At 38.9% G+C, this 21,955-nt stretch overlaps 3 protein-coding genes across 3 annotated transcripts; all 3 read right to left on the minus strand.

Annotated features, from left to right (window-relative positions):
• LOC125072197 lies at positions 1-2,623 on the minus strand. Its single transcript, XM_047682721.1, has 2 exons — positions 1,919-2,623; positions 1-24 (listed from the first exon to the last, which is right to left on the minus strand). The coding sequence occupies exons 1-2, from the start codon at positions 2,507-2,509 to the stop codon at positions 1-3; spliced, it is 615 nt and encodes a 204-aa protein (XP_047538677.1). The 5' UTR covers positions 2,510-2,623.
• Positions 2,624-4,473: 1,850 nt separating this feature from the next.
• Positions 4,474-6,357, minus strand: LOC125072198. The gene has a single exon (XM_047682722.1). The coding sequence runs from the start codon at positions 6,355-6,357 to the stop codon at positions 4,474-4,476; it is 1,884 nt and encodes a 627-aa protein (XP_047538678.1).
• A 2,824-nt stretch (positions 6,358-9,181) lies between these two features.
• Positions 9,182-21,555, minus strand: LOC125072435. The gene is made up of 5 exons (XM_047683062.1): positions 21,489-21,555; positions 21,220-21,386; positions 16,884-17,055; positions 13,328-13,423; positions 9,182-9,319 (listed from the first exon to the last, which is right to left on the minus strand). The coding sequence occupies exons 1-5, from the start codon at positions 21,531-21,533 to the stop codon at positions 9,182-9,184; spliced, it is 618 nt and encodes a 205-aa protein (XP_047539018.1). The 5' UTR covers positions 21,534-21,555.
• Positions 21,556-21,955: the final 400 nt, after the last annotated feature.

Genomic DNA, 21,955 nt, shown 5'->3' on the forward strand with positions numbered 1-21,955 from the left:
TTAGTATTTAATCCAAACATAACGCTGAAAATAATATAAATAATACAGAGTTGGTATTTAGAATCAACTCTTAAATATCCCACTGCTGGGCAAAAGCTTTAAAGGACTTCTCCTTATTGTTCTCCTCCTCCGATTTTGTTCGTAAAGTTACTCCGAGTTAAATATTATTTATCTACATATTTTATAGCGCACAAGTATGTGCACGAACAAAATATATTGATATACAAAATAATAGATATTCTACCGCCAAACAGCAGTACTCAGTATTGTTGTGTTCCGGTTTGAAGGGTGAGTGAGCCAGTGTAACTACAGATACAATGGACGTAACATCTTAGTTCCTAAGGTTGGTGGCGCATTGGTGATGTAAGGAATATTTGTTACAACGCCATTGTCTATGGGTAGTGGTGACCATTTACCATCAGGTGGCCCATTTGCTCGTCCGCCTACCGATATCATAAAAAAAGTGCATACACTATCATAATCCGTTGTGACGGCAAATCGGACACGACCGGAAAGAGTACGGACTGGAGATAGTTTTACGTGCTTTCCGGGGCACGGGAGTCTAAAAACTGGCAACTTTCTAACTCCGATCTGCTACTTAAAATTCTCAATAGGAAAACTCAATTATTTCTTCATTCGCCCGACCCTTGACTTAAAACCAGTATATCGGGCTTATAAGCAGGCTACTGGACAAACGAGACAGACAAATTTTATAAGCTAACTGACGTAACAGACTGACATACAGAGACCAAAAAAATATTATATAATCTTTAGTGGAAGAAGTCGCGTGGATCTCAACGCGGACGAAGGCCTCCTAAGGATCTCCACGATGGCCAGTCTTAACTTACTTTTGTTTACAATGTAGGCCTACATTGTCTCATGAGGGGCGACCACGAACCGGAAGACGCACTTCCGGTTCGTGGTCGCCCCTCATGAGACTATCTGTTCCAGCGGCAATCATTCTACAAACCCCGCCCACTGCCCTTCATTTTTCCAATCCTTTAAGCTATGTCGTTTAAGGTGTGAATAAACTTGAAATAGCCTTTTTTTTTTTTTTTTTTTTTCGCTGGAAAAACGCGTTACGCGTTTCCCCCACGTGGAAGTGGGGGGGTATGTGGGACTCGCCGGTGCCCAAGATGTTAGCGGCACACCGGAATACCCACTAAAAAACCAGCGGTACCCTCTCCGTCTCATCGGTAGGCGCCACGGGATCGCTTTCGCATACTACCGTGACGCCCTGACGGTCGGCCCACCTATGCGGGCCTCCAATTCCTAGGGGGGATTCCCGGGGTACTGAGAACCCTCCTAGCTCCTGTGGCGCCTATTGAGGCGGGGGGAGAAGGTGCGCGTAACGTTGTTTCCTCCTCCCCGGTCTTCTTCGGCGGATCGGGTCTGCAGCAGCGTCCACCTCCCGCTCCCGTTCCGCTGCCTCCTTCTGCGACATAACGTTTTCGCAGAAGGAGCGCATTTCTGACCAGCACGCCTCGCTACCGAGCATTGCGTTGATGACGCTCGGCAGCGAGAGGTCTCCGCCCAAAGACGCCACCAGGGAATGCCTCTGAGGCCCCCACGCAGCACACTCAGTCAGAGTGTGGTACGCCGTGTCCACTGACGCGCCACACTGATGGCAGGAGGGTGACACCTCCCGCCGCGCTATCCCGTGCAGGTACTTACCGAAGCATCCGTGCCCGGAAAGTACCTGCGTCATCCTGAACGTGAGCGTGCCACGCTTTCTCTTGACCCAGCGACTCAAGTGGGGACGAACCGCCTCCACTGTCGCCAGGCCTGCCGTGGGTGACCCCAGATCCTCCTCCCATCGGGCGATCAGGGCTTGCTGGGCTATGGCCCTGATCCGCCCGACCTCCGCCAACCCTGGACGGTCGCCGCCGTTCCTCGCCTCCGCCCGGAACCGGTACACCTCTGCGAGCACCTCTGCTTGGAGTTCCCAAGGTGGATCACCCGCGAGAAGTGTCGCCGCAGTCCATGACACCGTACGGTACCCTCTTATACCTCTCACTGCTATGACCCTCTGCGGTTTCCGCAAGAGGGCCCGATTGCCAGCGGTGAGGGCGTCTATCCAAATCGGGGCACCGTACAGCGCCATTGACCTCACTACACCGGCATATAGTCGCCGACATAGCGATCCCGGCCCTCCCACATTTGGTAGGAGGCGTCCCAGGGCGGCAGCGGCGTTGATGAGCTTCGGCCCGAGTTGAGCGAAATGCTGCCTGAAGCTCCATCGTCCGTCCAGGATCAGGCCCAGGTACTTCATCTGGGCCTGCACCTTGATCACCGTCCCCTGGACGGTGATACTTGCCCCTCGAGGGGGTCCCCTTCGTGGACCGTGGAAAAGGAGAGCCTCCGTTTTCGAAATGGAGACCCTCAGGCCCAGCGCTTCCATCCGGTCCACGGTGAGAGCAGTTCCGACTTCAGCCAAGCGGGCTGCGTCCCCAAAATCTCGCCCTGTCGCCGTGATGAGGGTGTCGTCCGCGTAACAGAGCACCCCCATCCCGGGAAGGACGGGAGCTCTCAAGAGCCAATCGAAACTAACGTTCCACAGGATTGGGCCGAGAACCGACCCCTGTGGAACGCCGCAGCCTACCCGATGCCGGACTAGCTCCCCATTGACCCCCACCCAGAGGACCTCCCGGTCCTGGAGGTACGCTTCCAACAGTCTCCTCAGATAGGTCGGCACCCCGTGGTATAGAAGTGCCTCCCTGATCGTCTCGAATGGAAGACTGTTAAAGGCGTTCGTCACATCGAGTGACACCGCCAGGACGACTTGCCCCCGGGCCACCGCTTCTGTCGTCCGAGTCTTCAGGGCGTCCAGGGCGTCGACTGTTGATCGGCCTGCCCTGAACCCATACTGGGCCTCTGAAAGACCCGGACCGACCTCCTCAAGGTGCTGAACAAGACGGGCTGCGAGGACCTTTTCGAAAAGTTTGGCCGTCTCGTTCAGCAGCACTATTGGCCTGTACGCCGAAGGGGAATTCATCGGCCGACCTTCCTTTGGCAATAGCACCAACTTCCCCTCCTTCCAAGGCTTCGGAAACTGCCCGCTGCAAAGACATTCGTCGAACAACTCCCGAAGCCTTGCACCTAGGTATTCCAGAGCGTCGCACAAAATACGCCCTGGAACCCCATCTGGACCCGGCGCCGTGTTCTTGGTTTTCAAGCGGCCGAGGGCCATCTCCATCTCCCGCTCCGTGATCAGTGGTGGAGCCACTGCGTCTTCTATCACGGAGCGAGGGGCCATCTGCGGAGGGACGTGCTCGCCTGGATGGGGGAAGAGTTCCCCAACTAGGCGCAGAAGAAGATCCGGCGGCAGCGTCTCCGTGACGGGGGCGCTTTGGTTGCGGAACTTTCCACGCACACCACGGTACGGGCGCCCCCACGGGTCTCGGTTGAGGCCCGCCAGAAGCTCCTCCCTGGCCCTCTCCTTGGCCTTACTTATTGCCAACTGCAGATCTTTTTTCAGTTGACGATAAGCGGCCAGCAACTGTCCCTCCAGTTCCGCGTCGAGGCCGTTGTGTCTTCGACAGCGGACGTAGGCCCTCCGCGCCCGGCAACACGTCGCCCGAAGGTTAGCGATTTCGAGCGACCACCAGTAGACATGCCGGCGCGGAACCTTGCGCCGGGTCCGAGGCATGGCCGCATCGCAGACCTCCTTGAGGGAACTGCTCATGCGACCCGCCAGCTCCTCCGCGTTGGCGCCCTCCCTTCTCCCTGCGGAAACCCACCGCTGCACGATGGCAGCCTCCTTGACCAGCTCTCGATCGACCTGGCCGAGAGACCACCTCGGCAGCGTGGTCGGCACCCTCTGGGGTTCCGCCGGCCTGCGAGAGGTGGAGATCTCAAATCGGATGTAGCGGTGATCCGATAGAGTCTCCACCTCCTCCTCTACTCTCCAGTTCTGCACTCTGCGAGCCACTACAGGGGTAGCGAACGATACGTCCACCACAGAACCCCCCTGTTGGCGCACGCAGGTGTGAACCTGCCCCTTGTTGAGGAGGGACAGATTGGAGAGTAGGGCCCACACTTGTACGGCCCTCCCTCGCGGATTCGTGGCAGGGTTGCCCCAGGCACGCGATTTTGCGTTTAGGTCGCCGAGAAGTATTGTCTGTTTCGACGACTGCCTGGCCACCGCAGCTCTGACCGAACCGAGATAGATCTCGAACTCAGCCAAACTTCGGTTCGGGGAGAAGTATGTTCCGATTACCACGTACTCCCCCCACCCCACCACTACGTAGCCTGAGCCCCTCTCAATGAGTGAAAGGGGTGGACCTATTCCACTTCTCGTGAGGACCGCCACGGTGCCGTCCACGTCCCCTAACCAATGAGTTAAGGGCGGAACGTAATAGGGCTCGCAGGCCACAGCCAGGTTGATCCCCCACTCCACCATGGACTGCAGCAGTAGGTCCTGAGCCCCGGCGCAGTGGTTGAGATTCGTCTGAAGGAAGCTGAAGTCTACGCTCATACTGACATTGCAGCTTCCTCCTCGGCCTGGCGCCGTCCCAAGTTGGCGGTGGTCTGGTTATCTCGGACCACCTTACCTTTCGTGATGGGGGGGTTACACTCCCTCGACCCCATCACGTGCCCGGAGAGCTTGCCGGCGTCTGAGCACACTGCGCACCGCAGCTTCCCGGTACATGCAGCCGATTTGTGGCCATCAACGCCGCACCGGTAGCAAAGGCCTCCTCGTTCCGCACTGAATGGGCAGAGCGCCTTTGTATGACCAAGGCCCATGCACTTATAGCAGCGCAGAGGGCGCTGTTCCAGCACGTACACCCTGGCCGAGCTCCACCCAACCAAGAGACGACCGGCATCAGACAGCTTCTTCGCCACAGCTATCGGACAGGACACAAAGACCATACCCATATAACCGGGCCCGCGTGAAATATCTCCACACCTTAACATTTCAGCGGGGCAACTCCCCTCGCGAGCGACTGCGGCAATAATTTTTTCTTTAGTGACGGAGTCGTCTAACCCCGTCACCTTAATGTCCACCTTTCTTATGGGGCGAACAACGTTGGCCACCCCATCCAACAAAGTGCGGAGCTTGTCGGCTAATTTCTCCGCCTGTTCTGTCTGTGCTCTCGGCAGCTCCAGCACTCTAGCCCCCGTCGCTGCGCGTCGAACTTTGAGCCCGCCATTGATCCCAAGGTCTTCGAGTTTCACGTTCTGCTCAGCGCGCTCCAAGACCTGGGCATACGTGATGCCTTTCTGCTCCGCTTCCGGCTGCAGCGTTAAAACCACTGCAGCTGTACGAGGAGCGGCCAGCTTGGACTTGGCCGCATGACGTGCCTTAGGCATCGTAGGCGCAACCGTGGCGGTTGTAACAGCCGGGGGGGAAACCTGCTTTCCCTTCTTTCCCTTTTTAACCACAGTAGACCAAGAAATCTCCTGGACTACCTGTGGTGGAATCGTCTCCGACGTAGTCTGGTCGCTTGAAGGACCAGCGATAGGTGCTGTCGGAGCAGCACGTGGCGCCCGCTTTGGCACGGGTGTAACTTTCGGCAGTGGAGCCGGGTGGACTGCCTGCGCGTAGGGCGCAGCAATTTGCTGCGCCGACTCCCGCCTCTTATCCGCAGCTAACGGAGGGCGTTGTATCTTTGCGGGTGGCAAGCGTTCCTCTAGTACTGCAAATCGGGCGTTAAACATAACGCCGAGCGAAGAAATTATGGAGGCCTTAAATTTCTCCATCTGAGCATCCTGTGCAGAGCCGGATGCCTCATTTGCCCCTGCCACCTTGGTCCGCATCTCCGCGAACTCGCGGCGGTGAGCTTTCACCTCGGCCTTGAGGCTGTCCACCTCTTTGCGCAGGCGGCCATTATCAACGCGGAGCTTTCGCGTCTCCTCGGCTTCTGTCCGAGATGCTAAGGCGTCTACAATGCCCTGCAGTGCAGCCGCCGACTCCCTCAGCCTCTTTGCAAAGCCTCCTTTTAAGTTAGAGGATTTTTGGGCCACCTCCACAATGAGAGCTGCGCTTCGGCCAGCTTGTGCTCGAAGTTCCTCCGCACCCAACTTCGTGGGATCCTCGGTGTGTACATCTGAGGAAGAGGATTCCTCGGAGTCCAAAACAACCTGAGGAGCGTCCTTTCGAAACGCTCGACTACGCAGCGATCGCTCGAAGGCTTCCTCTCTGGCTTCGTTGGCCTTGGCTTTCAGCTCAGCCTTAGCCCGAGCAAGACCACTACCACGTCCTTTCGCGGTTTTGCCGCGAATGGCAGGCTTGTTCTTCGCAGCTAACCTCGTCTCCGTCTCCGTGTCAGAGTCAGAGTTAAAAATAGCAAGGCCCCCATGAGGGCGTTTTCTGCCAACCAAGGCGTCGGACGACAACTCAGTGTCGACGTCCATCGCCGAAAAATAAAAACATCAAACAAAAAAAAAAAAAAAAAAAAAAAAAAAAAAAAAAAAATATATATATATATATATATATATTTATATATATATTAATTTATAAAAACTGAAACAAAAACAAGATCTAAAAAGATCTATTCCACGACAACAAAAACCAATCCTTAAACAAAACAAGTGTCCATATACAAAGCAAAAAGTCCAGATGTTACGCGTCAGAGATAACGAAAACCAGTTTACAAGCCAGGTGTCGTTTTAATTCATCAAATCGTAAAATCTTATCGCAATATTCAACACAACCTCAGTCGAAGACGTCCGAACGGCGAATCCAAACTTGAAATAGCCTCATTTAAGTAACATTGTTTCCTTTTTTCTCCGTAATTGTTTCATTTTTTTTCCTTCTTCTCAAAAAAAAAATATAATTAATAGAATTATGTAATTAATAATATTATTATATTAACTTTTTTTAACTATATATCACAAAATTCTTTTATTTTTGCAGAAAAGGTGTTTCTTGCCATATTTTATTTAATCGATACCCGCAAATTACAACCCTAATAAATAAATAATTGCAGGATGAAACGTTGTACACAACGAACCTTTGACACTACTCCGCTATTATATGAGATTCACATACGGCATATTTATCGACAACACCGAATCGAGGTCAACGACCTATATCCCCTTAATGGAACGAAATATAACATACTAGCAGAACCTGCGGTTTACCCGCGCGAAATTTATAAAACACAAACTTTCAACCCCCGTTTTATCCCCTTAGGGGTGAACTTTCGTAAAATCCCATCTTAGCGGATGTCTATACCCTATAAGGAACCTACCTGCGAAATTTCAAGTTTGTAGGTGTTATAGTTTCTGAGTTTTCGTGATTAATCAGTGAGTCGTATTTCGCTTATATATGTTTATATAGAATTATATATTACCTCAATAAACCCATAAATACCCACTACTTACGAATAAGGTAATGTCTAGTTGCGCGACGTTTTGTAGAAAGAGTCTATTAAGTATTATAAATTATTATCATTCACCCGACCTTATGCATGGAAATTGCTCAATTTCTCAAATGAACTAACTACGTGACCACCTGCAGCCCATTCGTTCATGTAACGTCAGAACAGCAATATTCATTAAAAAGTTGCATCGTCTAAAAACTAATCGGTCGACATTAAGAACTGTAACTGTATTAGAAATGACATCACGTTAAACTACTTCGTACATTTGACGTTCAATGTAACCGTTTAATATGTATTATAGTTTAAACGAATACCTATACGTATAAGCAGAATTTATAATAAAAAATAACCAAAGTAGACAAAAGTTTATCAATATATAATTAAAACAATTACTTGCATCGCTGTTACGTCAAAAAAAGTAAGGTGTCGTCGGTTGGAATGAAGTTGCTTTCGATATTTATTATATTAAATGACTGATACAGTGAAATAAATTAACCTTTGAAAGTAATTCAATGACAAATGAATAAAAATGTTATTCAAAAACCCACGTGAATTCAAACAATAACAAAAATACTATTTAAATAACATTATATAAAACCATATATAAGAAAAAGAGACAGCAAGAAAGTGATAGAGAGGCAAAATTTGCCTGGAGGAGATGGGATAACGCCTTTTCCTACACACACAACACACATTATTAAACACAAGATTGTATAGATGATATCATTCATTATAATTTTTTTATGATCAATGTAGGCGAATGGCTTATGGACTTCATTGTAAGTGGTCACCACTGTAGACATTGGCGCTTCAAATCATAATAACCATTCCTAACATCGCCAATGCGCCACCAACCTTTGTAACTGAAATGTTATCCCACCGTTCAAACTGCAACACAATACTAAGCATTGCTTTTAGGTGGTAGAATATCTGATGAGCGGATAGCACCAACACGGACGAGCTTGCACAAAGACCTACCACCAGATTGGCAGAGTAGCGCAATACACGGTGTAGCTTAAGCCTCAGTCACTTCCATTGCTCCTGTTCTATGCCCCTAGTGCCCACCGTCGCCATACATTCACACGTTTTTTAGCGTAATAACCGCAGTGTCAGCGTGAAATATTTGTGTCGCCGTCTGCGGTAGAACATTGCTTTTGAAATTGAATTTTTTAAACTAGAAACTCAGAAATCCTTTACAATACGTGTTCATTTAGTTTACATAAGATTTAGTAGAATATATTCTATAACCTTCTGAGAATATATTTAAAAAAAAACTGATATTAGAGATGGCTCGTTGTATTTTTTTCTATCGCCAATTAAATTAATTTATGTTTTTGATTTATGTCAAACTTATAAATTGTTAGAGCTGGGATAGCCTAATGACCCAATGGTTGCGGGCAAGTACCTCTAAATTTTCATGAGCTTAATATCGTTTAAAATTCAATATATAATATTCAAACGGATAGACTGTTGAGCGGTGAACATTTACAGGCTCACAATCATTTATTTTAACTTCATATTGCATTAATCTCTACAAAATCAAGTTTAGGATTAGTATTGAAGTACTAAATTTATTTTCTAATGTCCAATAATTGTAATAACCACATAATTGTAATTTAAATGGATATGGATGGATATAGAGGTAGGGGACGACTCAAGAAACGATGTATGGATTGTGTGAAATACGATATGGTTAAAAAGAATGTTACTTGTGAGATGACGTCCGACAGAGAAGTATGGAAGAAGAAGACCCCAAGTAAAATTGGGATAAGGGCAGGAGGATGATGATGATATTTTGTAGATAGGGCCTGTCAAAATAGAATACAAAATTTGGAAAAATATATATAATTTTATTAGCCAAGGTTTTTAATGAGCTCCTTTATATAGTTGATGTCCTTTTTATTCTGAAGCTCTTCGACATCAAAATCTAATTCTTCCGTAGTTGTTCGTGGAGAGGAGAGGCCGGGTAACTCCCATACAAAGTTGACAACCTGAGATTTATGAACTGTTAATTATTAATTTATTCTACAATTTAAAAAATAAGAAGTTTCTCAATCATTCTGTACATACATATATTTTTATTCTATGCACTGTATGGATTCTATAAAAAATAATTATAAACACAAACAATTTCGAGTGTTCTCGGAAATAGAAGGGAAATTCGGTTAAATTAATTAAAAAAAAAAAAAACTTTTCATTTCTCTCTAAATATGTGCTTTTACATGTAAGACTGGAATAGGGTCGCTGTCAGAGCTCGGTTGACGAACTGCATCTCGACTATATGGCCAGTCCGACACTAATGTATTACGTTCACATATTACAATTATATAATTCTTGTTAAGTAATCGATTTCGATAACTTTTTTCAACTTAATTTCATTGCTATTGTACATATTTATTTTCAATGTAAATTTTAGTCTAACAACAATAAGAACACTTCATACAACAACAATTAAAATTATTATTTCGAACTATCATGTACTGTCTAACGGTATTATAGTATATACTCACTTGGTGGTAGGGCTTTGTGCAAGCCCGTCTGGGTAGGTACCACCCACTCATCAGATATTCTACCGCCAAATAACAGTACACTGTATTGTCGTGTTCCGGTTAGAAGGGCGTGTGAGCCAGTGTAATCACAGGCACAAGGGACATAACATCTTAGTTCCCAAGGTTGGTGGCGCATAGGTGATGTAAGGAATGGTTAATATTTCTTACAGCGCCTTTGCTATGGGCGGTGGTGACCACTTACCATCAGGTGGCCCATATGCTCGTCCGCCAAACAATGCTATAAAAAAAAAAAATGTTATGTTATGTATGTTAACGTTCACTACCCAAAGCTGATAGAAAATGCTTGTATCATTAAACGTGCCTTTCGTACAATATATATAAATATATACTACATGTAGCAACGATATCTAACAACAACTATAAAAGGTTCCGATCTGTTGACTTTGTACGTTGAGGCAGTCGTGAGGCCCGTAGCACTACTATGGCGATAATTATGTTTGTTAAGGGGACTACATGAGCTAAATGCAAGTTTTATAATGCAAAAAAGTATATGATCCAATGCAGTAAACCAAATGAAAAAAATATATGATAATCTTCAGGATACATGCTAAGTATTTGTTATTTTGAAAACATGATGTAATTAATTTGGTACGATAGAAAAAAATCACAAAGTTACCTCTAAAAAGATCTTTTAATCAATAATAACTATACTTATATACGTTCCATAATTCTGGTTTTTTGTCAGATTATTCTACAAGCAATATACTATTTAACCTGGGTGTCACTTTTTTAGTAAAATCAATAGATTTTTTTTAAATCCGATATTCTTATTTTCGAACAAAATGCGTACGCATGTGTGCGTAAACGCCGTGTACAGACAATGCCGGCCGAGGCCTGATGCTATACAGACGTGTCGATCTTTTCGCCGCATCATTCATTACGTTACGAGATATTTTTTTGTAATTTTAATTGTAAATTCATTGTTTCATGTTTTCTTATAATAATTTTTATTCTTTCTTGTAAATAAATATATTAAGATAAAATAGTGTAGTAGTAATTAGGCATTTGTTTTTTTATTATATTATTTGTTATAAATTTTAATTGTGTAAATATGGGAAATAAAGTGAAACGCGTGAAGAAAACTAAAAAACGTTTATATAACTTAAGCGCCGAACATACATATGAACGATATTAAAAGGTAAGAGTATTTAATTAGTAAACATATTTTTTTTTATAAATTTTGAATATTGAAAACATCTATTAGAAAAATGTGCAATCAGTACGCATATAAACAGATTTTTCGAGCCATTCTTAATAATTACGATAGAGTATTTGGTCAAAGCCGAGATGGCCCAGTGGTTAGAACGCGTGCATCTTAACCGATGATTTCGGGTTCAAACCCAGGCAGGCACCACTGAAATTTCATGTGCTTAATTTGTGTTTATAATTCATCTCGTGCTCGGCGGTGAAGGAAAACATCGTGAGGAAACCTGCATGTGTCTAATTTCAACGAAATTCAGCCACATGTGTATTCCGCCAACCCGCATTGGAGCAGCGTGGTGGAATATGCTCCAAACCTTCTCCTCAAAGGGAGAGGAGGCCTTTATCCCAGCAGTGGGACATTTACGGGCTGCTTATGTATGTATGTATGTATTTGGTCAAAGGAAGGAAAACATCAATTGAGAGTGACTACATTCGATCCCCATGAGCTCGAAGCGTTTTTTTTTTTTTCATTATAACTACTATGACATATTTAGATACATATTTTTTAAATACATAATTTTATAATTAATAAAAATGTAATTACTAAAATATATTTATTTTTTACAGAATAAAGAAAGTCGAAAACAATAACACGGAAGCTATTTATATTGCGTAAGAGTTTAATTTTATCGATTTTGTTTATAATAAGAATTAAAGTTATGTATGAACTAATTTTAATAATAACAAAAAAAAGTGAAGTCGTAACAAAAAAAAATGTAATTGTTGTGAACCAGAGAACTAGAATATTTAGAAGTGTCATTTGTACGTAATTCATAAATTTTAATTTTTTTGTAACGTCCGCCATATTGGATTGAATATAGCAGCAATTCATGAATTGTCATTGTCATCGAGATTAAATATGTGTGTCAACTTTCAGCTGAAAGTGGGTGTAATATTTATTGCAAGATTCCAGGACATATGTAATAACATTAATACATACAAATGAAATTAAATAAAAAAAATTCAAAAAAAAATTAACACTAAATGTTTTTTTTTTGTAGTACTAAATATAAATAAAAATATTTTAAGTTTAATTAAATCAGTTTTATTTTTTAATCATTTTCGAATAACAGTCAAAAGCAATACAAATAATTCTAATATCCTATCTATTTTTATGAGATTTATGATTAACCTTTGATTCGACCAAATCAAATTGACAACATTTTTTTAACCAATATTAATAAAACGAACAAATACTACGCTATATGTTACCCCACGGTCACTACACTACAGATTTCGAACACTTACGATTTTATTATATAAATAGATCATTAAACTTTTATAAAATGTTAAAAATTGGTATGTTTTAATATTTAGTATAAGAACTAATTGTGGTATAATAATATAAATAAAAGAAAAAAAAGGTTAAAACTAACTGTCTATTTTATTGTATACAAAATATAAATAAAAATATTGTAAGTTTAATTGAATCAGTTTTATTTTATAATCATTTGTTAACTAACATCGAAAGAAATAAAAATAATTCTGTTGTCCTATCTATTTTTTATGAGATTTATGATTGATCGTACTTCGCTCGGTTTGGCGCCATCTATTAGAATATTTGGGCGTAATCTCGTTACCTCGCTTAACCCTTAGTACACGGGCTTGCCGTTTTTGTCGATTTTGTAAGTGTGTGCGTGCGATTCTCAAGGGCACTTAGCTCTTGTAGTCCTCTTAACTCCCGTGTAAAGTTAATACTTATTTACATTTTAACGGCCGTTTACTTTAAATCATTAGCATTGCTAATTATTTAATTTAAATATGTTTTTTAACTTTTTTTGTTCCTATTAAATCTTGTAACAGAGTAGTTAATTAATTTATGTTAAATGTATTTTCATTTTCTTAAATTAAGAAATGGTTGAAATCTTTTATTTAATCTATGAACAAATATAATTATATCTTTTATTACTTAGTTAAGTATGTTTGTAATTATTGACAATACCATTTAGGTGGTGGTGGTAATGGTGGTATATTTTCAAATTTACATAAAACCTCTAGATCCTATGTTAATATGACACTAATAAGCGGCATATATTCCAATCTAATTTCTAAAGAAAGCACGATGAGACTCAACATAAAAAGTCCAGACAATAAATTCCCAATAGCACAAGAAACGCCTAACTAACTTATCTAGTAAAAACCGAACACACACCGAATATTCACGGATCGATGGAGAACATACGTACAGATTGAAACGAAACTTTGCTAAGCAAATAACACACGTACCTTATGATTTACAGCCCTGAAGTTTTGAAGTAACTTGAGCGCGGAACGCTTCTCGCTCGGATGCGATATTTGGTAGAGACGCAACGCGCGATGGAACTGAAAAGCAACTGGATATAAGTATTTGAACGATTTTATATTTCTCCTTTTGTACGTTCAGAATGTATTCATTTTATTAAAGTAAACTTTTACGTATGTGTTATTTAATAATTCCTTTCTTAGTAGAGGCCTGTAATTGTCCTTTTATTAGGCCAAACTCTTAAAGGAGAGTTTGGTCTAATAAAAGGACAATGACAATGACAAGAGTATAGAGTCTCGAGGAGATAATCCAATATGGTTAGATGGATACATAAACAGAATAAAAATCATCCAACACATGCAGGCTTCCTGACAATAGTTTCGAAACTACATGAATTCTTAATATCAATCAAGGCCATAAAACCTCCGCAGTGCTTGTCTACGTTTGATACTGGAATCTTCGTTTGAAATTTAGTTGATTTTTTAATATAAATAAAAAAGGTGAGCGGTCGAATATATAGGCCGCTGGTGGTAAGTAGTTACCAACGCCCATAGACTTTGCCACTGTAAGAAATATAAACATCCCTTAGATCGCCAATGTGCCGCGAATTTTGGGAACTCACAAGTAGCCTTTGTGTATTGAGCCTATACATAGCTATTACACTAGCTAACTCAACTTTCAAGCCGGAACACAACAATACTAAGTATTGTAGTTAGTTTAGAAATCGTGATGACGGGATGGTACCCAGACGGGCATGTAGAAAGCCCTTCCACGAAGTAAATATAATTTATTTTCTCTGAAACGTCGTTTTATCGTTATCTACAAATTCTTCGTTGTTGTAGTTCTGCTGAGCAAATTAATCGACATAATCAATATTCGCAATCACCAACCGAGTAAATATTCTGTAAAGATCAATTCACCCACAGAGACGCGCCCCTTCACGCGAAATTATTGAAGTACATTAGTATGAGTGACGCTCGTGCTGACAAGATGTCTAAATGTCCGTGAGAAGACTAATTTAAAAAATAAAAACGGCAAAAGGAATAAAATTTGGCTATTAGTATTTGTTAATGCAGTCCGATAATTAAATTGACAAGGAAGGGCGCGCCTTTGTGAGCCAAAAGATCTATAAGCAATCGTTATATACTACATATATACTACAGAATATTACAACACTGATGACTTTAGCTGACTGCACACCTTGGGAGTGATATGATCGCCTCCAGGCTGTTTCAAATAACAAAAATATGTTTATTGTTTACATTGTGTACATGTAACATGAAAAAGAATATATCCAGCTGAGTTTCTGTCGCCGGTTCTTCTCAGGTCGGAGGTGTTAAATTCCGAACCGGTGGTAAATTTTTGACTTTCAATAAGTAATTGTAAACACTTCTATATTGACTAAATATTTTTGACTTTGACTTTTGACTTCGCTAGGAGTTTAGTAAAGAAGAATAAGAAGGTTAAGATAAAATTTATACACTAGGGCCTCCTTTTTTTTCTAGTTAAAAAACGACTCCAACTACCAGAACACATACTCTATCGTACGATACGTTAAATGTGTCCGACAATTAACCTGCATAGGTAATTTCTACTTATCCGAGCCATGCGGTGTAAGCAACTGTCTCGTTGGCCTTGTCAACAGCTTACACGGTTGGAGATCTATAGATTCCGTGTTCGAATTCAATGTTAGGGTAACGAAAAAGTATATTTTAGTTTGAAAAAAGTCCCAGTTGCAGTTGATTGCTGGAAAGTTAGCACAGGGTTACAATGGATCACATTGCATCTTCTAAAACATTTTTCCAAAAGGAATGTTCCGAGGAATTGTTTGGATTAATTCTGGCTGCTGAATTTCACCTTCGGACATCGAGTCAAAATTCCAAGTTTCACCCGTCTAAATCTATATCTAGTAATCTAATCTAGTCGATATCGTCTAATCTATATGTCCTAAAATCCTCAACAGAGTGATTTTTAAGATATTTGCCTCGCACAACAACACTATCGAACCAGCTTTCGTCGGCGGTTTGTCTGAACCGATACGACTTGGAATCCTTCAAGAAAAGAGCGTACACATTTCTTAAAGACCGGCGACGCACCTACACGCCCTACATTGTTGCGGGCCATGGGCGGTGAATGTGAGAATATTTATCGGTAACTGCTTTTTTCCCCTTAATCACTTTCCTGCTTATATCTCTCAAAGTCCAATGATAGCTTGTTCCAGAGTAAGCTGAATTTCCTTGTATTTGTCTCCATTTTTTCTTATATGTGGTTTTATGATGGAAGACAACTTTCGTCTTCAAAAATTTGCTATGTAGCTTATTTAAGGACTTGAGGAAGTTTATCAAATACTCCCTGGACAGAAACCACGAATTCTTCTATGGGCAACCTACACATAAATGACTTAGTAAGTACATTCACGAACAACTTCGACATGTTTTCCTTCAACGCAAATCGGTCCCGGCACGGCATGCCTGTTGAACGTGACTTACAAAAACAGTTTCTTTATCTGGAAAATTGTTAACATAATGATACAAATTACAACTCGTATAAATTAAACGTACAAAAAATCAGTCTAGTTAAATGTCCTCCAGTATTAACATCACTTAATAAAACACAATATATACTGTTGATAATAATTCGAAATTAACGCGAACTTATGTGACCGAGATTATGTCATCTGCGACGGACAAGATCTATCCCTTCTTAAATATGCTTAAAATTAAATAATATATTTCTGTCGATTAGGAGGCCAATAAATATATTATTTTATATATATTAAATACGTAATTATGTATGATTATTCATTTTCTCATTATTTATTTATTTTATTTATTAAGGACTGTCAATACACTAACACACATATTTAGCCTTTATATCGACTCTGTAAGACGGCCACAACATGCATTTTAAGATACAATATTCATATACGTATATATTTTTTTTATTTACTTATAAAAGATTATAACTAAAACAATAATTTTATATTACTAAAATACTAGAGATTGTTACCGAAATTTCATTATAATTAAAGTACATTTTGTCAAAAAAAATTACCAGCATTTTGATAATATATTTTAAAAATGAATTTAATGAAAACTTTTACTGATTCGTCATAAATATTATACCGACAATAACCAGAAAGAAAACAAAAAGAAACCTGTAATTAATCTTATATACCATACTTTATTACATACTTGGATTACCATAATTTATTTTTGAAAATACTTATAATTGAAAATATTACGTGATAATGAATAAACACTTTTTTTTATCATAAGCCCTATTTATTAATTAGCAGAAGTTAAATTACCAACGAGATCTAATTACAAAATATAGCTCATATTTTATTACGCACAAATAATAATACTAGAAAAAAATTAATTATATGATTGTATTATATATTACATTATGTTTAATAATGTATTAAGCTATTATAAACTGCTAGCGAGTTAAAGACACTCTTATACTGGCACGTTATATTTGCACCGAGGAGGGTACTATAATATACAATTTAAAAAACAAACAAAAAAATAGCCTCACCCGATGCAAAAGACACCAAGCATCTCTATAATTTTGCAGAAACACCAGGGGAGTGAGAGCTACTGCGTAGAAAGCTGCTTCCCGATCCAACAAATCCTCACCCTCGGACATGGCGTAGACGGACGCCCGAAACTTGTGTAAGAACTCAGTGTTCGAATGATCTTTGTCAAAACTGTTATAAAAAAAAACGATAATTTATTAATAACGTGTTTTATAAAAATCATGTTCGAGTCTTTGCAAAGGGCAAAACCCGTGTCAATTTGGATTTACTGTCCGTATTATTATTTTCTTGCCACAATGAAACCTTATCTATTTCGTAGGGTTTATTGTTTAAAAAAAAACATACTTTTATTCTAATTCTCCGAAATGAAGAGGTAAAAGCGGGCAATTTAAATAGTAATAAACATTTTTTTATTGTAACATAAAAAAAACATATATATAATTTAATTATTTTAACATAAAAAAAACATATATATAATTTTAAAACGAATATATACTATATTTAAACTATGTGACAAGGATCAGTAAATAATAATCATAATACTCATCTAATAATAATCTTACTAATAATTATTTACCCAATGTAGAAGTAAATAATATTTTTAACACAATTTTAAAATGAAAAAGAAGTAATTTACAAGACTTAAGATTAGAAAACATTAAATTCTTTTATTATTATGACGTATATGTTTGTGCAAACCGTCTGAGTGGGGTCTTTCTTTTCTTGACAATCAATAAGTAAATTAAATACTTCTTCATTGAGTAAAGATTTATGGCAGTATCCAAAGTTAAAATTGCAGGACAATCTTCTACTAATACACGAAACTTATTAAATGTCCTGTCATGACTAAAAAATCTGTCATTAAATGCAGCTCTGTTAGAAAAGATCTTGTTTTGTGACTGTTCCCTACTGGAAAATTGGGGTGTACAAGATATACGAATACCTACGAGTTTGCAGAAAACATACCGCAACCGAAACATAACCCTTTGAGTCCAAAGATGTCGGTTCCGATGATCATATCTCAAATGGCGCAGCAGTGATTATTACCAGATTCTTATTTTTCTTCTTTAGTATTATTTATTGTACTAACACTAGGATATGATCATTGTTACTAACAAAATGGACATATTAGTCTGAAATAAATGATTTATTATTATATATTTTACAATATTCATTAGCACTCCGTGCAAAGTAAATCAGTCCGTGTTATCGTTGATCTGTAACAAATAACAATCAATTACAAATCGCGATTACAAATCGTTTCATTGTTAAACATTCATGTAAATTGTGAAAAATACTAACAAATAAGATACTTACCGGTATTGGTGTGATTCAAAAAATTTAAAATACTTCGATATCGTAACAATAACTGAAATACCTTTAAATATATTAAACGTGTCTCCGAAATAGTTAGTGTATCGTAGTTTAGGAATAACAAAAAAAAACGAAATGTTTCCATTAGCGATTCCACCCGTGGATATCCTCCTTTGCCAAAATTGCTAAATTTACTTTGTTATATTTGGTGAAAAATTTGCTACGAACTTCAAACATTATAATATCAAATGATTTTTATGTTATTTGACGTTTTAAATGTATTATGTACCAGTTGTACCTGAACATTGATGAAATTTATAAAACATTACTTATAGCACACAAACCCCGTATTTAACCGCCTCGAGAGTCGAATTAATAAAAGTTCCCTATGTCGTTCTCGAGACTACTATACTATCTCCGTAACAAATTTCATCAAAATCGATTTAGCGAATAAAGCGTCTTCACACTAACAGACAAAATTACATTTACATTTATATTAGTAAAGATATATAATTGAGTAATATGAAACCTCACTTTCACAAAAAAAATATCACATAAAATGTCAGTTCAAATTTTTATGAAGTATTTAGTTTTCGTAGCAAAAAGACAATTTCTTATTCCCAAGGGATCGTGTAAGTCTGTAGCCAGACGAGATTTAATACGGCTGCCATTTGTTATTCATACGTTCGCCGTAAAATATTCAGCTTGTCTTATATACTTAATAGATATATTAGTGCTATTCAGTTAAAATCCAAATATTGACTACAAGACACGGTACAAAACTTATATTACCGGAAAGTAAGATCTCTTTCTAAAGATTCTAAATTTAAATACAATTGAAAAAAGCAATATAAAAAAAAATATTGATACAATTTGATCCAGATCACAATGTCCTGTTTATATAAAGCAATTTCAAGTATATCTGATTACTATATATCTAAAGTTTTAACCATATTTTATAGAATTTAGAGGAGACCACCATTTTATCATATGAACTACAAATGAAATTTATGATTGATTTATTTTTTAAAGAAATGTTTTTTTATAAAAATCTAATTTATTAGAATTTTGTGCAACAAACCTACAGCTCAATTTTCAACTTTAGGCGATCGTCCCATTCAAAGTGTCATTCTTTTCAGTATGTAATCCATCGCTATCAGAATGGAATGCAACCTTGTCAAAGTAAATCGAAAATGACAGGCCACGAGCAAAGTAGCGTTAGCAAAGAAATTTCGAAAAATTATTATCCGACTTCGGCAAAGCAAAACGAGTGATGTGATGATATATAAAAAGTAGATTTATAAAAATATATCTATGTAGATATGTGTAAGTGTATGACATATATACATGCATTTAACTAGACGAAACATTTCTTTATATTAATTTATTACTAAAATAGTGTACAACCATATATAACACTTACAAAATAATTCACTAACAAATCACGAGCAAATGTGCAGACTAACAAAAAGTAGCAACATGCATCGCGAGAATCGATGCGAGATTTGCTGACGGTAGCTGTGATACCGGCCGACGCGGATGCCTCTGTTCCAAAAGGTCGCATGGTGCATCCCATTCCGATCGTGCACGGACTTTACCACGGTATATACATAACTATTCTAGAGATTATAGGGAACGGTGTCGCGTTGAAAATGTATTTATAAATATATTGTTTTGTTTTTTTTAATTTCGAAACGAAACCTTTAACTGCTTGTAGTACATTGAGGCATCACTAAATATTGTAGAACAAAGTATCCCGCCTCCCGCCACGTATGTATGTAATAAACGCAAAAACTACTTAACAGATTTTTATACGATTTTAACTAATGCACGGGGTGATTAGAAAGGCTTAGGTGTATAATTCGTTCTTGCTTTTTAAATTAACTGGAATATTATATACGAATTGTTGAAATTGTCGGAAAAATTTATAAATGTATTTGTATAATCTGGTCTGATGGCTTGTAAAATATAACAATTATTTTGCTTGTTATTTCAAAACAATAACCAATAATTCAATAGAACAGTTCGAACGATCAGAGATGATTTATAATCTTCTAAATAAATATAAAGCTGATCTAGAAATTGATCATTCTCAGGCAAATATAACAAGAATATCGAATACAATAGTATCTAATCGCGTTATACTGCACGTATTCGCAGCAGCAACAATACCAAAATGTAACAAAATAAAGCTTCCATAATAAAAAAGGTATCTTTCTTCGAAATTCGGGTCACGTCAAAACGTCAGTGTTTAGGCAGCGGTTTTGAGTGGTGTCCCAGTAGTATTGTGTCTCCGGTTGAAACAAAAGCCAGTTCCACATGGAAGCATTAACACTCGACCCCTTTTTTATTTAAAGTAGAACGTTTTACCGGTAATGAAACATAAACACGTCCCCACCGACGTCCGCTAACGTAAATTTCGCGAAATTCGCCCGCACGAAGTTAAACTGCTCTTTAATAGCGTATTAAATTTAAACATTACCAGACGTTAGTTTAAAATTAAATTAACCGAATATTTTGCATTAGTAAACATTTTGCATTAGTAAATATTATATTATGATGACTATGGTGTTATTTTCATAATTCGGAAACTGAAATTAATTTTCAACGTTTTTCAACATCATTATACATTTTCTCGTTTATATTAAATGCGAATACTTTAAAGGTAGTTTTATTACTACTAATATTTTGTACATAGAATATATGCAACTTCATTCATGTTTAATTTACCAAAAATATATGTATACGAATCTTTTAATACTCAAATGAATTAATATTAAACAGAAAATATATACAACTGAACGAATTTCAATATAGAAATATTTTAAACGAAACCACGTATTCATTCTGGTTCTTAGTGAATTGTAAAAATATCCTAGAGTTATTGAATTACGTTTGTCAGAAGTTCTTCCAACTCCTACAGATTCCCTAAAGATGTTATCCTTTACCGCTGAACGAGAATTGAATCACAAAACAAAATACTACGCGATGCTTGATTTCGGTAAAATACTCTATACTTACAATGGTAGAATAGCATGAAATCTTTTAATAATGTCTCTATTCGACGGATTAATTTGCAAACACGGTCCCTCTTCGTATACTGGTCTTTTCGCATTACGGTACATCCATCTGTCTTCATTCAAATATGTGGGATCTAACGAATCCAAATCCATTGTGCTCGAAGGCCACTAGCATGCAAAATATATAAACAAATTGAAACTTCATAAAATTTCGAAAGTCATCGAAAATTATTAGTAATATTAATTTAATAAAAAAAAAACATCCCTTACCGCTAACATAATACAAAGGAATACATAATTATTCCGTGACCCCATGACCGACGTTCGTCACACATTGTAATTTTAATTAAATGAAATTATTTCCATAATAGCACAATACAAATTATATGTTTACTCGTTTGTAAATTGATGGGTTGTCATATACTGAATACAGATAAGATATAAATAAACTGTGGCGTCGCCATGGTTACAGACGAAGTTGACGACCCAACAGAGCTTTCCGTCAGGGAAGAAAAATGGAAGTCTTCAGTATATACGAGTAAACTATGGTCAATGTAGCGCTATTCTAAATATGGACATGTAACTGAATGTATTGTCATTATAATACATATTTGTCAATTCAAAAATCAAAATATACTTTATTCAAGTAGGCTTTTACAAGCACTTTTCAATCGTCATTTAACAAACTAAAGTAAAGCTACCACCGGTTCTGAATGTAGATTCTACGGAGAAGAACC

Source organism: Vanessa atalanta, chromosome 21 (genome assembly GCF_905147765.1).
Source record: "Vanessa atalanta chromosome 21, ilVanAtal1.2, whole genome shotgun sequence".
Lineage (NCBI taxonomy): Eukaryota > Metazoa > Arthropoda > Insecta > Lepidoptera > Nymphalidae > Vanessa > Vanessa atalanta.